Below are 16,914 nucleotides of genomic sequence, written 5' to 3' on the forward strand. Positions count from 1 at the left end.
TTGGATGAGGGACGAAACATCTTCCAGTTCAGTTCTGACTGAAGAAGTCCTTTGGATGAGGGACGAAACATCTTCCAGTTCAGTTCTGACTGAAGAAGTCCTTTGGATGAGGGACGAAACATCTTCCAGTTCAGTTCTGACTGAAGAAGTCCTTTGGATGAGGGACGAAACATCTTCCAGTTCAGTTCTGACTGAAGAAGTCCTTTGGATGAGGGACGAAACATCTTCCAGTTCAGTTCTGACTGAAGAAGTCCTTTGGATGAGGGACGAAACATCTTCCAGTTCAGTTCTGACTGAAGAAGTCCTTTGGATGAGGGACGAAACATCTTCCAGTTCAGTTCTGACTGAAGAAGTCCTTTGGATGAGGGACGAAACATCTTCCAGTTCAGTTCTGACTGAAGAAGTCCTTTGGATGAGGGACGAAACATCTTCCAGTTCAGTTCTGACTGAAGAAGTCCTTTGGATGAGGGACGAAACGTCTTCCAGTATCTTCAACCAAGTCCAGTTGCCCTTGATTTTAACCTTCGTTGGATAACTATGACCTGGATGACTGAGAATCTTCATAGACATCGTGTCAGAAGTTGCATGCCTCTGGAGCAACTCGGTGTTAAATGTCTTGCTGAGGGACACATTGTTGGATATCACAGTGGAAATTTAACGCAAGTCTCCCGCACAAAAGGCATGTGTCTTATCCACTGCTCCTTCGCCACCCAACTGCATAGTTATCAGAGGTATGGGCAAAAATGTATTGTGCAAGCATGTCTTCTTGACACTGAATTTTATTTAAAAAAGCCTCTGCTTTATCAAAAAATCTAAATCCACATTTCTTCAGGTCTTGTGAGTGAACGAGTGCCACAGCATGAATATTCATCAATACAGAATTACATTTTGGGGATATGTTCCTCGTAAATACAACCACGTTTGTGTATCCTTTTATATGAACTTAAGGGTTTGGCTCAAAATCATCATAATCAAGTTGAAACAAATCATCAATTTTTAAGTATGCAACACTAAATAACTAGCTAAGACATCAAAATAATCTTAAATTAAAAACAGAAATTTGACAGAAATAATGAGGCAAATCAAAGAAATGAACAAGGGACCTGACTTTTGTCAACACAGTTTAGGGTAAATAAAATACTGTATTCTGCACTGGCCTGCATTTAGTACACTAAACTGCCCAATGCACAGGGTTTTGCAGTGTGGCACAGAGTTGCCCCCTGCTGGTCTGGCGGCTCACACGCCATTTGTCACCGGAAATGCAATTCTCCACTCTGTCCGTGCGTTGAATGTGGCGCGAGAGACCCAGGGAAACGCTGTGTACGTTTAAACTTGTGCCTGAAAAAAATCAATAAATAGTTTTTCTTTCGTTTGTGTATCTAAGGCTTTAGGTTGTTGTGCTATTTGTGACTACAGCCCTACAGGGAGTGGTGCTCATCAAGGTGAAAATGCCTCGTAGACGACAGGTAAGTTAAGAAGAAATGTAGGTCGCACAGGAGGGTAACGTTAGCTACGTTAGCACCGATGCTTTCCACTCTCAGATGGGAAGAACGTTCCACCATATTCCATTCAATAATCTGACATATTAGCATGCCAAAACATTGGATTAGTTGTGAGTACGTTCAGTGCGACAGTCTGCGTTTAATATTTCAACCTTATTAACGTTAGTTGTCATATTTAGCATTTTTCAACATTTCGAGTTAACATTAAAGTGTAATAAATGTAACGTTAACGTTATCTTGGTGGGCGGTAACGAACATCTAACGTTAAACGAAATCTAAAACTTTAACTTGGATACTATTGTATAAACTGTGCTTTTGTGGGTCATATGTATGCCGAATTTACCATAAGACCACAATAGCTGGTATTATGTCAATGATATGTTAAAAGGTAGACAGGGAAGCACTACATTTTCAACTGTGAGATTTGTTAATGCAGTTTGGTGCCACAGTGTATTAGCGTATAAGAAAACGGGGGCAGCTTAGCTAACGTGACATGCTAAGCTAACAATAATAATAGGCTGCTGAAGTACTAACCGGGCTACCTACTTTGTGGTGTAGCCACTATTGTGGCTATCAATTGTAACATTGTTTGACTAGTTGCTTTTGAAAAGTATCAAATGCTAACCGGTAAAATATAACGGCCCGGAAACGTTAGTCACAGCTCTTGCATGTTACAGACCCAGCTAACAGCGAGCTATCAGCTGTCTGTGGCCTTTTTCTCAAAGCAAGATTGCAGAGTTGGTGGAAACAGAAACGGTGGGCAAACCCGTTTACAGCTCTTGTTACACAAGCATCCTGTTGTCCCGGATGCTAGTTTTATTAATCCAAATTAATCATTGGCAAGCTAGCGTCACTGATTGTCCTTTGTGATACATACTCCTGTTGTTGTCATGTCTAATTTACATCCGTGACACTAGACATGGCACATCAGCCAAGATTTGTACCATGAGTATGGATTTGTTTAGGATCCCTCTCATGTAAATTTTTTCCCTTGATAGAGACTTATGGCTGGGAGTGGTTCAGATGGGACTGAAGACTCGGACTCGTCTGCTGAAAGAGAACAGACCAATAGTTCAGAAAGTGATGGGAACATGCACAAGAGACAGCGCCTCACCAGAGCCTCAACTCGCCTTAGTCAAAGCTCTCAGGGTTGGCCAACATATCCTGCAAATGAAATATAAAACTTTTAAAGCGGTCTTCATCTCAGCTGTTTAATCATGGTTGTGGTGTGACGACTTCTGCTTTAGATACTCCGGACTTGAAGCGAACTGCGGACCATGATGAATCTCCCCCATTGACACCCACAGGAAATGCCCCGTCCTCTGAATCTGAACTGGACATCTCCAGCCCCAATGCCTCCCATGATGAGAGCCAGGCCAAAGATCAAGCAAACAGGGACTCAGACAAGGACCTCTCCCATCGACCCAAACGCCGCCGCTGTCATGAGACCTACAACTTCAACATGAAATGCCCTACGCCGGGATGCAATTCGCTCGGTAAAATTTCTGCCTTTGTGAAAATGTCATACTTCTGTTTATTAGGCAGCAGGGTAGGGTCATTCCTTATTATTTATAATTTTATTTCTATTCCGTGACATCCTGTACTATCATAATCTCATTGTATTGACTGAACGATTAATTGCATTTGCGATATTATCGCAATATGATTAAATTAGATTTTCTAAGCACAAAGACTGTGATTACACTCTGGTCACGTGATACGCGAGAGTAAACTGCAGAGGAAGAATTAACTTTGCACATTACGCTGTACCTTGACTTGTTGTTGTACAATGGCCTTAAGCTTAACAGAAGGTGACAATACAGAAACTTCAGTGTCACACAAGGAATGAAAGTAGCACCCGCCACCCGCGGGTAACTTGGTGGTGGTGAGTGAAATCGACAGGCCATCTGCTACTTTTGGCGGACAGGAAAAATGCAAAGAGAAAGACACGTGTAGAAAGGTAAGTGATCGGCACCAGTGTCTTACACACAGCCACCAGTCAGCTCAGGAAATATCTATGAAACGGCATTTTAAACCAAACTCACAAATCCGAAAGAGGCCCAGTCTGTTCAAGTTACAGCCTGGTTACAGCCAGTGCGCTGCTTAGGAGCATCTGAGGCTGAGGGGTTGGGGGACTCCGGTGTTGTCAGAGGATTACTAAGCTTGTCTATTAAACACAAGAAGTGTCACTTGGTTTTATTTTCGTTGGCTAACTTTTGAATTAAACCTCAAACTGAGTATTTTTTGAGGTTTTTGTTGAGAGATGGTCTCCTTGGAAATTTGATTGGTGGTTGAACTGTGGGTTTTGTATTGAGCACTTACTGTATAATACACTACGTTGGACTTTGTTTCTGTAGCTAAGCCTACCGGATGATAATATATTATTTAATGCCATGACTTGACTCTCAAATTATCTTTCCATTGCTCATAATAATAATTCATGCATCATCTAATTTCATCATAACACAGGCCTCGCCTACAAGAAAGAACAGTGTATGTTTAATCTATCTAATATTGTGTTGGTACTATACACTTGATGTATTGCTTGTTCGTTTTGAAAAATACAGAAGGTGAGCTTAAAAATGATCGCATATTAAATCACAATCACAATATTGGTTAAAAAAAATTAGATTATTTTCCAAAATCGTTCAGCCCTAGTATTAAAACAAATGACCGTCTTTTCTCAATTTGCCCAGGTCACCTCACAGGAAAACATGAACGCCATTTTGCTGTATCGGGTTGCCCTCTTTACCACAATCTTTCTGCTGATGAATGCAAAGTGAGTATCTTAAAATACAGTGTAGGTCTTTTTAAAAGTTGATGATCTGATGGTATATTTCAGTTGCTTGTCCACTGTCTTTAGCTATGATGAGGATAGCCAAAACTGCTTATATCATTGACAATGTTTTATAGTTGTATTTTTGTTAGCCTCATTTGTTCTTCTTCATATTCCAAGATTTATTATTATTTTCCCTTCATGATGTGACCCTTCTATTTTTTTTATGATATATATACATATATTTAACACAATGCTGTTTGGGGTGTCTTCTTTAATTTTCATCACTAAGTTTAATTAATGGGTAAATGATATGGTCAGACGCAACAGTGTAGAACTTTATTGTACCTTTATGGTAGCGAGGGGAAGCTCAGTTAAGTTGACCTGATGATAACACTTACTTATAAACAATATTTAAGAGAATTAGAGCAATAAGCGGATTCTTGGTTTTGAAAAACAGACTGTAATTCTACCATTACTCTTCATTATAGGTGAAAGCCATCAGCCGTGAGAAACAAGAGGAGGAGATGAAGGGACAGGAGGAAAGCAACTCACGCCATGCAACTCGTCACCAGGTAGTTTCTCTTTGCAATGATTGGCATCACGTTAGTTAAGTTTACTTTCTGGAAGCATGTGAATGTTATGTAAGACCGCACAAGTCATAGTGTCAGATGTTACCATGAAAGTAAAGCATTTCTATCTTGATTTTCAGACACCAACATCGAAACAGAGCAGATACAAAGAGCAGGTGGCTGAGATGAGAAAGGGGCGAAACTCTAGCCTTCAGAAGGAGCAGAAAGAAAAGCACATGGTAACAAACTGCCACTCACAACGTGCATTTGTTCACTTGCGCTTTGACACTCCATGTGTCACTATTACAACTGGCACTCCATTGGTACTTTTTTATGTCGAATGGTTTACTGACATATCTATATTCATCTTTCTGTCTGGTCTACAGGAGCACCGGCAGACACATGCCAACACCCGAGAGCCTCTGCTGGAGAACATCACCAGTGATTATGACCTAGAGCTCTTCAGAAAAGCCCAAGCCCGAGCATCTGAAGATCTGGTAATGGGCTGTTTGATATATCGGTGCCACTCTTGCATTAAGATTTGAAATACTAAAAGAACTGGTTATAAATCACTGTTAATGTTTAAGAAATACCCCTTGTGTTTTAAAAACTAAACTTCAGTAGAAATATCTATCTATCTGTTTTGGTGTTGGATATAAACACACTGACCCTGCTGTGTTATCTCCCTTTTTCAACATTCATGTCCTTTGGGTTTTTGCTGGATAACCTTATCATCTTTCTTATAGAGCAGATCTAGACCGTACTCTTTGTGGTATTGTAATATTCTTCAATCATCATCAGTCAACTTTTTAACAGGTTCAAAATCACCAAAACACATGGTTCCAATACACTTTACAAAATGCTTTGTAATTAAATAAAATCAACCATAAAATACAGAATGCATGTAAAAAAACACAAGATAAAATGCAATTAGAATAGAATCAGCAAAATAAAATCATAAAAACTATTTAATAATTTAAAGTTTGCTCAATCTTGCCCTAACAAATTTTTATTCAACAGAAAGGACTTAAGTGTAGCATTAAAAGTGGTGATGTTGTCTGATGATTGGTCAAAATTGCAAGTCACGCTGAATTCACAGGGATTTGTTGAATTTGTGTTAATCGATCGCGAAATCCTGGAGGTACTGAGTAACACTATGTATCCCTTTCTGTCTTCCCTCCTACAGGAGAAGCTGCGTATCCAGGGTCAGATCACAGAGGGCAGCAACATGATCAAGACCATCCTATTTGGCCGCTACGAGCTGGACACCTGGTACCACTCGCCCTATCCTGAGGAGTATGCACGTCTGGGTCGCCTCTATGTCTGCGAATTCTGCCTCAAGTACATGAAGAGCCAGACCATTCTCAGGAGACACATGGTGAGAGTCAGAGACTTAAATCTCAAAGTCTGTGATACATCATTTAATGTCACACCAAATACTGTTGAGCCACAGTTTTTTTCAGTTGTAGATTTGGGTTTTTGTCTATTCATGAGATACTACTACTGACTATCTGACCAACATATACACTGATAGTTTATAATAATTAAAGCTAAAAATAGAGCTAAAATGTTGTATAATCACATCTATAGATTACGTCCATAATTTAGAAATTGTGGAAAGAGATGTAAAATTTTGGCAAAAAACTGTTTCATATTACATATCGTACCTATTAACACTGCATTATAGCAAATATATGTATTTAACATACATGTTCATACTCGCTGAGGTCTTTGGAAATAACGCTGATGTGTGTTTTATCCTGTGTCTTTTTAGGCCAAGTGTGTGTGGAAGCATCCTCCAGGAGACGAGGTGTACAGAAAGGGGGCTATATCTGTGTTCGAAGTTGACGGCAAAAAGAATAAGGTAGAGAGAAATCTTTGTGTTACTCCGTCTGTTTTTTTTGGTAAATCTCCCAATATCACAGACAATGACATCTTACTTTTAAGACAATTAACTAAGCAACTCACATTTTATCCCTAGATCTACTGCCAGAACCTATGTTTACTCGCCAAGCTGTTCTTGGACCACAAAACGCTGTACTACGACGTGGAGCCTTTTCTCTTTTACGTCATGACTGAGGCCGACAACACCGGCTGCCATCTAGTGGGATACTTTTCCAAGGTAAATGGAAAAACAAGATTAGATTTTTGGTGTGTAAGAATTATATATTGTATAAATTATGTATTTGCATTCAGAAGCAACTGTAATGTATTTCTGTTTTATTTCTTCAAGGAGAAGAATTCTTTCCTCAACTACAATGTCTCCTGTATCCTGACAATGCCGCAGTATATGAGGCAGGGCTTTGGCAAGATGCTCATTGACTTCAGTATGTATATGTTCACTGTTTTGTTTTTTTTCTCTCATTTGAACATCATGTCAACTGCTTTAATCTTAAGACTCATCTTTTTCACGCTGTTTAGGTAAACTTTTATTCCACACAGTTTTCTTGAGAGAAATAATCCTTTAAGTTATGCTGTTGTATCGTATACTCTGTAGAGTCATGTGAGATCTGAGAGTATTTCTAAAATAAGCTTCAATTCCATAATATTTATACAGGACTTTTGCATTAGATAGCATGAGACTGTACAGGCTTGTGACTTGAAAACCCCCCTCTGTGTATCCACTTGTTATAGTGATCATTAAGTAGAGCACATTACGCAGTGTTTGTGTAAATGTATCAGCCGTCTTTTCACATTTATTTTTGATTAAATTGTTTTAATTTGAAACACTGATGTATTTTCAGCCTTTAGGAATGAAATCAATATTATTTATATAGGCTACTATTATGTGTTCTTTCGGACTGTCTTCTGTGCTTTTGTTTAGGCTACCTGCTGTCCAAAGTGGAGGAGAAGGTGGGCTCGCCGGAGAGGCCTCTGTCTGACCTGGGCCTTATCAGTTACCGTAGCTACTGGAAGGAAGTGTTACTCAGATACATGTGTAATTTCCAAGGCAAGGAGATTTCCATTAAAGGTGAGTGGGAGCACAGAATTCAAGCAGGCGTCCCACTTGTTGGCGGGAAAGATTTATTAACACATGAATGTCTTTAGCAAATTACACACATGCATATACCAGACGTATTTACTGTTGCAATATTTGCTCGCTGCGCAGAGATCAGTCAGGAAACCGCTGTCAATCCTGTGGACATTGTGAGCACCCTGCAGGCTCTACAGATGCTGAAGTATTGGAAAGGAAAGCACTTGGTGTTGAAGCGACAGGTAAGATCCCCGACAATTGGTCTGTGTGTTTCTCTTCTACTGTTGAAGTTTGTCATTGCTCAAAATAATTGTATTGTAACATCATTTTCATATTAAGAGATCATGTTGCACAATTCCCATATCTAACTGAAACATATAATCTTAAAAAAAAATTCTTCAGGTCAAAGTTATTATTTAACTAGAACGAACATGAGTTTAACTTTTACTCATGTTGTTTTTTATATTTCAGTGAAAAGTGGACACTTTAATTTCAAGATAATGCTGTAATAATTATCAGATATATCACATTTCATATACCCCAGTCCAAATGTCCTTGTTTTTTTTTCCTCTTAAAAGTGACAAATTACACCATGCTCACGGTATTTGACAGACCAGTTTGTTACTTTTTTCTTCTTCCCAGGACTTGATTGATGAGTGGAAAGCAAAGGAGATCAAGCGAGGCAATAGCAACAAAGCCATCGACCCGAGCTCACTAAAATGGACCCCACCCAAAGGGACATAAGCACTAAGATCCTCAGGCTACTGAATGAACTCACCTCCAGCCTCACCAGCCACAAGTAGCCTAGACCTAAGAACTGTCAATAAAGACCAGTGTTTTTTCTTTCATGATTTTACCCTTCTCATTTGTGTCACAGAACTTTTTACTTTTTATATTTTTACTTTTCATTTATATTTTAAGCACCATTACGTTCCAAGTCCTATGACTCTTGACTTAAACATTGTCAATTAACAGTAGAGAATCTGTTTGTCCTATTTGTTTTAAAACTGCCTACTTCTAATGAGCTTTGAATGTTAAATGATAAATGGTCCAGTGTGGTGGATAACATGATTGTTCTGCTTTGGAAAAAAAAAAAAAAAGAAAAAAAAGAAATACATTTCTACATTTGGCAGCATTTGCAGAATTTTGTTTTATTTCACTTAAGAAATGTGCAGCATTTTGAAGGTGGTAGCTGTTTTTGTTTGGGATTAATACAATAATTGTTAGCATGAATTGAAACAGTGAGCAGAGTGTATTTCGAGGAGTATGATGTATGGTAATGTCTTTGGTTGGTGTAAAATTGTATAGATCATAGTAATATGTACTACTTTTTTTTTTCTAGCTCCATCAATACAGGATTTGGACCCATTCCACTGATGAACCTGCCAAATAGTGGGAAAATAAAGTCAGATATTTTTAATTTGTTGAATATAGAAAGTGATGACAATACCACTGTAAGAATGCACATAGAAATAAAACAACCTCAGGTTTTTATACTGATACAATCATACCTTGCTTGAGTGGTTTCTCTGAAACATCAATTGCAGTGGTTTTTGCAGATGGTTTAATTCTGGTTAAAGATTCTGTAATAAACAAAGCATTTTAATGAGACTCTTTGCTTTGTACTTGTGAACATAGTTGTCAAAATGTGTGTTAGCAATTTGATATTTTTTAATATCAATAAAGCTGCCTTGATATTTTGAAGTGAGTTAGATTTTGTTTCTTGATATTTGTGATTACCACCGCTGGAAATGCTTCTTCCCATCAGGCCCACAAACACCTCTCCTTTATTTCCTAGAAGTACGAGAAAAGATGCTCACATTTACAAAGTGGCAGTTTCACGGTCACAATGTAAAGATAATGCTGCCGTAAAAAAAAAAAAATGTTTTCTTTTCAAGTTATCAACAGACAAATCATGTTTTCAAAGACATTTTAGCAGTTTAAAGGGCATTGCTAGTTTTTAGTTACAGTATACTATAGTTTGACAGCAACATCAAGCTACTTACGTCTGTTTACTTGAAAGGGTTTCTTTTTTTCTGTGAGGGGGAAAAAGGTATTTATAGCTATGTACCAGTCCATTCATATTCATTACCACAGACTAACACAGTATATTGAGCCCTAGAAAAGAGTACATTTAAATACACAAAAATACAATTGTTGCATGTTATGTTTATGCAGAAATGAGGTTAGAGGCCACCTGAGCGTTTCCCCATGAGTCCATAGAAACGAAGCGCTTTAGATCTTTTAATCAGACTGGCCAGCGGATGTGTCAGATCTGCCTCCACTGACTCATCCTGACAGAAAAATATATATTTTTGGTTTTATAAATAAGGCCCAACATCAACAACCAAATAATTTAGTATATAATTCATAATCCCTTGTTATTTATTATAACTCAAGCAGAACATTTAGCACATTTCTGGAATGAAACCAGTCAAATATGTCCATATTGTCTCTTAATTACTGATGATAATAAAAAAAGTACTGATGCTCACCTGCCAGTCTTTAGATAACCCTCTCTCCTCTTCCACACTGGAAGACAGTGCCTCATAGGTTTGCACCAAAGCACAAAATGTCACAACAACAAGCTGGATCTTCCAGTTATCCATTTCTTGGTCAGAGTGAAATGCTTCAGTTCTTCAATCAAAGTAGTATTTTTGTTGCCTGAGCTTCAATTTCTAAATAAAATGATACTGGACAGATGTGATTCAGTGTTGGTCTGATAGCTCCAATTGTCCCCAGGGTGTATTTATACCTCTATACCCCATGCTGCTAGACCCCTCCCCTCCAAACATGATTACGCACTTGTTTCCATTGCATTTGAAAACTTCCAGATTTGCTCTATTCCAATAAAAGGGTCTCTTTTCACCTCAGCTATTTAGTATTTTGCAGCTACTACAAATTATCTGGTGAATCAAAGATGACCTTGATTTCAATCGAACATACTGTATTTCTTCAGTTGTTCTATAGTTGGAACTGGGATGTCACCAAAAGATTTACAGGCAGTGTTAAAGAAAATGTCCAGTATTATTAACCTAAATATTTACATTTGAGATGGTCACCTTTCATCTGCATTTTTATTAGACATCTGGATTGCTATTGGTCTAAAAATATCCCCCTGTTGCTCATTTGTACCTTGTGATGTGCACATGCTTCTTTGATATCACCGGCGAAGAGGACATGCAGGCGCGTCTTTGAGCGACGCTTTGCAAATATATCTATCTGCTTTGAAGTTAGTGCTTTATTGGTTAGCCAGTTGACTTGGTGAATTAATTGGTAGTTCTAGATTTATAAAGCAGGGCAATGCTGATGTGACAAATGAACTTGATTATACATATATATATATATATGTGTGTGTGTGTGTGTGTGTCTGCAAGGTTTGTCTTCTCAGATTTATTCTTGATTAAATTTATTATTATGTATTCTTTCTGACTATCCTCTGTGTTTTTGTTTAGCATATATATATATGATCCAGCACATTTGTCACATCAATATTGTGCCGCTTTATACACTGATAGTCAAAAGTCAAGCAGATAATGAAAAAAAGTGCTCACTATTTAGAAACACCAGCAACTAGACAGATGACATTTCAAGTGCAATGAGATTTATGAAATGTGTTGAACATCACAACCTGAAATATACCAAAATTGTTCACCACAGCAATATTTGTGACTTTCTGATTAGGTGATATGCCACTAGGGTCATTAATTTTCCATCTCCTGATATAATTACACCGTTATTAAACCTTTTCATGAACTTTACAAACAGAGCTCTTTTTCCAATACACTGGCTATAAAAATTTCTGGAGAAGCAATTACTTGGCAATTATCTGTGTATTGTAGGGACAACCCACTTGAAACAAAGCTGACATACACATCAAATGCTTTGATCCGCGCACAGGTGCTTTTAAAAACAAGAAAAGCCCAGGACAATTAGGCCTGAAAGGCAATTACACCTGAACAGCCCTCGTGTGCACATAGTCTAACCCACAGCTAACGTGGAGTGCTGAATCAAAAGAAATCAGAGGCACAACATCTGCATATGAAATGGTTCAGTCACAAAGAGCTCCCGTAATGACAGAATGCTGCATCTCCATGTGACGCAGGGTAGTGGCTTGGGAGGCCATTTCAGGATTTGCACTGCTCACTGCTGGTGATTCACTGCATGTGTTGAGTCTGATATTACCTCTGATCCATTTCATATTTAAATATATGACTCTTCTAGTGCTTTAAATTCTAAATCTCCTATGACAAATTTCCTATGACAAGTGACGCACAACAAATGTAATCATGGTCATGGGTCATCGCAGGCTCTTTAGAGAGCTTTGAGTCTGATAAGACAAGAAATATGTTACCTTGATTGCTGTGGATCACCTTCTTACAGTTGCATGGGATGTGTAATTATCAGAGTAATCTGCCATCCTGGTTTCTGTAAGAAGTGTAACTGTAATCAAAGTATAAAGTATACAAAGTGTAACCACTTTTCATGTATATTTGGAACATGCATGGTTGAAGAGATCAACTGTGCTTCATTTGTATTGGGAGTGACTCATCTATAAAGACCACAGATCATTTGTAGATCATACATCAATGTATTGTTACTGTTTTTTATTGAGGCCTTGGGAGATTTTGAAATAAACAATCTCATATCCCATTCTGACACATAATTCTTAATTTAGCCATTAACACTCTGTCTGACTAGGTAATGATTTTAACATGTTGACTTAAACAGCAACAATTACCACAGAGGCCTGAATGGTCCAGCTCATCAAGTCGATGTCTTAAAGGTTCACTCCATGGATTTTACACATGAAGATGAGTGCTCCTGAGTCTGAATAAATAAAAATGTTTTGGGGCATTTTTATGCCTTTATTGGATTGCTCATAGTAGGGAGATGACAGGGAACCCAACCGGTTGAGGCAGATGGCCGCCCACCCTGAGCCATGCTTCTGCTTGAGGTTTCTGCCTCTTAAAAGAAAGTTTTACCTCAGCTCTGTCGCCTAGTGCTTACTTATGGAAGGAATTGTTGGATCTCTGTAAATAATATCACATGCATGGTCTAGACCTGCTCTACATGAAAAGCACTATGAGATAACTGTTGTTGTGAAATGGCGCTATATAAATATAATTGAACTGAATTGGAATGAGGGGAGAGTGAGAGGGAGACTGTCATACAGCAGAGGTCACAAATCAAGGATGTTGCAGGTAATGGTTGACGGCTTAACCCCTCGGCCAGAAGGACTCCTAAAAGAGTTATCTTAAAAAAAAAAAAAGCCTGCATTACAAACTTTGGATGTAGAGTTTGTAAGTATTGGGCATTTAGGAGGCAGGCGAGTTGAAGTGTTGGAAAAGTGGGGAGTAGGATCCAGAGAGTCTGAAACTTGACATATAGAGACTGCTGCATTGTCTCTTGTGAGTCACACAATTTTATATTTATTAAAGTGCAATACTAAACAGCTGGAGTGCTTCATCTTAGTGGCCGAACATCTTTCATGGATTTAAAGATTTTTAATTTGGTGACATATATTGGCTTGATTTTGTACACTAAATCTTTCTTGACTAATTGCCTCAGTTATTGCCAGGGAATCTCACTCATTATCATCAGACAGGGAAATTGTACATGATATGCACAGTCTCTGTGCATAATTTCTTTGTGGTCTGAAGTAATAAAAGCCATCATCTTTCCCTCTATGCCGTCGTGTGAATGCTTTCATTTGGCTTTAAATAAATGCCACCATATTGTCAGTTTGATGGTCTCAAACTTTTAGTCTTAGAATGAACTATTATTATCAAATCAATATAATTTTATTTCATCCCTCTCCTAAGAAAAGCTGCAGCTATGTACTGATAAATGACGCATGGTGGCACTACCTGGCAAAACCAGTCTAGGACACCTTGTTGTTAAAGCTGCTGGCCATAATCCTGTGTTGACAGATACTATGTTATCAGATGAGTCAAGCCCCACAGAGGCTCGACTGTAGTGAGTTTATGCTTGAGGCACATTATCATCACATCTTATCCTGACAGAGCGGCTTTAAGGCTGACTGTTAGACCTGCATCTACGTACAATCTGGATCCATCTTAACACTGACAAATGAGCCCATTCATGGGCCTAAGTGGGCTTTACTAGAGATGGTCAGTCAAGTAAAGAAAAGAGTAAAAGGGTAGCCACTGTGCTATGTAAATATACTGCCATTTAAGTGCCTCCAGGCATGTTTCAAGATGAAATTTGTATTGTGTGTTTGAAGTTTTTGAATAACAATTTCTATCTGATATGGTTTTTCCACATAAAAGAAGTTCTGGTAGCTAGGTTAAAATGTTATGAAATCATATCTGTTCTTTCTTTCTCAATGAAAAATACAGAATTTATGAATATGCACATATTTTTCAAAATGTCTTCTACTTTACTGAAAAGTCCATTCACAGTGTATGTGCAAGTAGTCATGTTTCCCCATCAATTGTATAAATTGTTCCCCATCATTGATTAATATCTTATAACCCTTCGTGATGTCAAAAACTGTGCTCCTAAGCAGACATCTTAAGCTCAGAGTTAAGGTGAGCTCATCACTTTAAATATTAGTGTCCTTGTTACCTTGATACTGCTGGTTGACTAAACAGCAACAAGGAGTTGTGTTTCAGTTTTTCAGTTCAACATCTCCTGAAATGTGTCAAAACTATAAATGATTTAAGATGCTAAGTTCGATCTGCAAATGTTCTCTGTGAAGTATTGGTTGATTACTTTTCACCACTGCATTTACTCTTTCCCCAATAAGGCCCTTTTGAGTATGTTTGTAGTTTTATCTGCGGCAGTCTTCTTAAATGTTTGTGACAGGATCTCATCCAGCAGGTGGCGGTGTGGTCAAACAGATGAAATCTCAAGCACCAAAACCTGCTGTCTCAGTGACTAAATGTTCCCTCAACCTCACTGGAGATATTGTAAGAAGTTCTTATGGTGGATTTATGTCTTGTTAGCATGTTTTGTCTGTATGCTTGGCTGACGTATCCAGAAATGAAAGAATGTGCAAGTACTGCCTTGGTCAAGGGCAATGTGACAAAAATTATGATTTGCCTTTGATTTTTATTTCTGTTTGTGAGTTTTAAATTGAAACATTCAAGTGCCAGCATGTAATATTTTTTACCACCACAAAGAAATCTGGATATACTATTGTAGTACACAACATGGTGAACATAGTGAAGTTATAAATGTATTAAGTTATTAAAAGATGAAAACCTTGGGAAAAAATTTGAGTTTCACACAAATCAATAAAAAATTTGTTACTTTGTGTAATAACATCTGTTCAGACCACAATGTCCATAAAAACACAACCAGTTTAGGTTAAAAAAAAGTTTATTTATTGGCATTACAATACCATCACTAGGAAATGATTCTACTCTGCAAATTATTTTAGATCCACAGCCACCAATTTCTGAACAGACTAAAGCATGAAACCATGGTACTATAAGTAAAACTGATACATTTCTTTATTAACCATATATCAATTGCACTGCTTTAAAACAGATCACTATTTATTTATTTCTGCATCACTGAGATGACACAAGCCATTTCTATGTTAGTGTCACACACCAGAATAGATGAGACATTGTATGATTAAGACTCAATCCATGCAAGTGTAGGCGGTACAACCTTTATAAATGTAACTATAAATTGTCATAGGAGTCTTCACTGTTGCAGTTAGCCTGGATGCCTTCTAACTCTCTTGTTCCCGAAGTTGTTTTTCCCGTTTGGTGCCCTGTGGCACTTTAGTGTGGTTTCTCTAGAAAGGCGTACATTTGGCTCTTCAAGGCTCTTTGAGAATGAAATACTGCTGTCTGCCTTTGCATGCTCAGACTGGGGGCCTCAGACTGGTACTGTGGTGATTCTGTCTCTATGTGTCTAACAGTGTGAGACATGCTAGGGTCATGGGATTGGCAGCACCAGACATGGACTAAAAGGAGCATGGGATGTGTATTATGTGTTTTATATTAACTCCAGTGTAAGCACAATGTAAAGAGTTGCCATCACTATTACATAATAAAGGCACACAGTCTTCGGCAGGCAGGTTGTGTGGATGTCTAATCAACATCGGTCACGCTCTTTTGGAGGTGATGTCAGCTGGTGGAGGTTCACTAGAGCTTCCTCAAACACAAAGGACAGCAGACAGATTTGCCTTGCCAGGCCTGTGTTAGAAGCAGCTGATTCTTGGCTTTGAAGTTATTCAAAATGACTTTGAGGGTTCTGTGTTTCAGCTTAACACATGACTGTGAGGAGATGTTCAGTAAAATCACTTCCTCAGTGTTGTTACTGATCTGGCATCATTCTCAAAAAGAATTCTTTCATTGGTGAACGACCGGTACTGGCAGTGTTTTCATTTTAGTACTGTCACAAACTTATATTACAGGTTATGTTAGTTGCTTGTGCTATAATTTTGTCACCCTTTAGTAATTATGTAACTATTTGTGGTATTCTTTGCTGGAAAGGAACCTGTGTTTGCCTTAGCTAACCTTCAGATATTTAGGTTGTGAAACATTTAGCTTGTTTTCAAATTACTTTGTATTATGTGCTTTGCTTTGTGCTTAGCTAAGTTAGCCGGCTTTTGGCTGTAGCTTCATATTTAGCATGCAGACACGAGAGTGGTATCTTCTCATCTAAATCTCAGCAACAAAGCAAATAACGTATATTTCAAAAGTGTCAAAAGTTTCCTTTAAATGTTTGTCCTCATAAGTTAAGTGGGTCATCAATATATTGGATCTTAGTGCCTCAGTATGATTGTTTGTTGTCTTTTCCCAGACCTTATTAAAGTGCTCATCTATTGGTTCTCAGGTCAGAACCCACGGGTCCCCAGAGGCCCACAATTGGCCCTGCTAGTGATGTTCTTGTTTGCTGGGCTCTTGTGGCTTCTTCGACACTCTCAGCCTATGGCAAAGCCTCGTTTGGTCAGATGTGCTTACTTTGTCGGGGAGCCAATCACCAATTCATTCCCAAAGCCTCAGAGGTTCAAAAGCCAAGTGCATAATTGCTCCTTAAATCAATCTGCAAATTTTGTGGTATCCGAGCTGCAAACAGTTGGCCTGGAATCGTTTATTCACAAGG

The 16,914-nt window shown here is 38.3% G+C and overlaps 2 protein-coding genes across 3 annotated transcripts; one reads left to right on the forward strand and one right to left on the reverse strand.

Annotated features, from left to right (window-relative positions):
• Nucleotides 1-1,243: 1,243 nt before the first annotated feature.
• kat7b (K(lysine) acetyltransferase 7b) lies at nt 1,244-9,528 on the forward strand. Of its 2 annotated transcripts, XM_046069547.1 has the most exons (15): nt 1,244-1,320; nt 1,417-1,466; nt 2,501-2,651; nt 2,750-2,998; nt 4,199-4,281; nt 4,770-4,853; nt 4,991-5,089; nt 5,237-5,347; nt 6,037-6,228; nt 6,625-6,714; nt 6,832-6,972; nt 7,084-7,177; nt 7,675-7,821; nt 7,960-8,066; nt 8,467-9,528. In XM_046069547.1, the coding sequence occupies exons 1-15, from the start codon at nt 1,290-1,292 to the stop codon at nt 8,566-8,568; spliced, it is 1,731 nt and encodes a 576-aa protein (XP_045925503.1). In that variant the 5' UTR covers nt 1,244-1,289; the 3' UTR covers nt 8,569-9,528. The 2 variants fall into 2 exon arrangements, with proteins under 2 accessions (XP_045925503.1, XP_045925504.1); XM_046069548.1 differs by lacking the exons at nt 1,244-1,320; nt 1,417-1,466 and adding an exon at nt 1,551-1,612.
• si:ch211-131k2.2 lies at nt 9,172-10,450 on the reverse strand. The gene is made up of 5 exons (XM_046069722.1): nt 10,320-10,450; nt 10,022-10,118; nt 9,831-9,860; nt 9,565-9,618; nt 9,172-9,206 (listed from the first exon to the last, which is right to left on the reverse strand). Exons 1-5 carry the CDS (start codon nt 10,431-10,433, stop codon nt 9,172-9,174), a joined length of 330 nt encoding a protein of 109 aa, XP_045925678.1. The 5' UTR covers nt 10,434-10,450.
• Between the last annotated feature and the right edge of the window lie 6,464 nt (nt 10,451-16,914).

Source organism: Micropterus dolomieu, linkage group LG14 (assembly GCF_021292245.1).
Source record: "Micropterus dolomieu isolate WLL.071019.BEF.003 ecotype Adirondacks linkage group LG14, ASM2129224v1, whole genome shotgun sequence".
Lineage (NCBI taxonomy): Eukaryota > Metazoa > Chordata > Actinopteri > Centrarchiformes > Centrarchidae > Micropterus > Micropterus dolomieu.

Excerpts from the sequence above, each read along its gene's own strand:
- kat7b (XM_046069547.1), top strand. The coding sequence starts at position 1,290 with ATGTGGCGCGAGAGACCCAGGGAAACGCTGT. Across the intron at positions 6,229-6,624 it reads CCATTCTCAGGAGACACATG|GCCAAGTGTGTGTGGAAGCA; the intron begins GTGAGAGTCAGA and ends GTGTCTTTTTAG. Across the intron at positions 8,067-8,466 it reads ACTTGGTGTTGAAGCGACAG|GACTTGATTGATGAGTGGAA; the intron begins GTAAGATCCCCG and ends TCTTCTTCCCAG.
- si:ch211-131k2.2 (XM_046069722.1), bottom strand. The coding sequence starts at position 10,433 with ATGGATAACTGGAAGATCCAGCTTGTTGTTGTGACATTTTGTGCTTTG. Across the intron at positions 10,119-10,319 it reads GGTTATCTAAAGACTGGCAG|GATGAGTCAGTGGAGGCAGA; the intron begins GTGAGCATCAGT and ends TTTTTCTGTCAG. Across the intron at positions 9,861-10,021 it reads ACTCATGGGGAAACGCTCAG|AAAAAAAGAAACCCTTTCAA; the intron begins GTGGCCTCTAAC and ends TCCCCCTCACAG.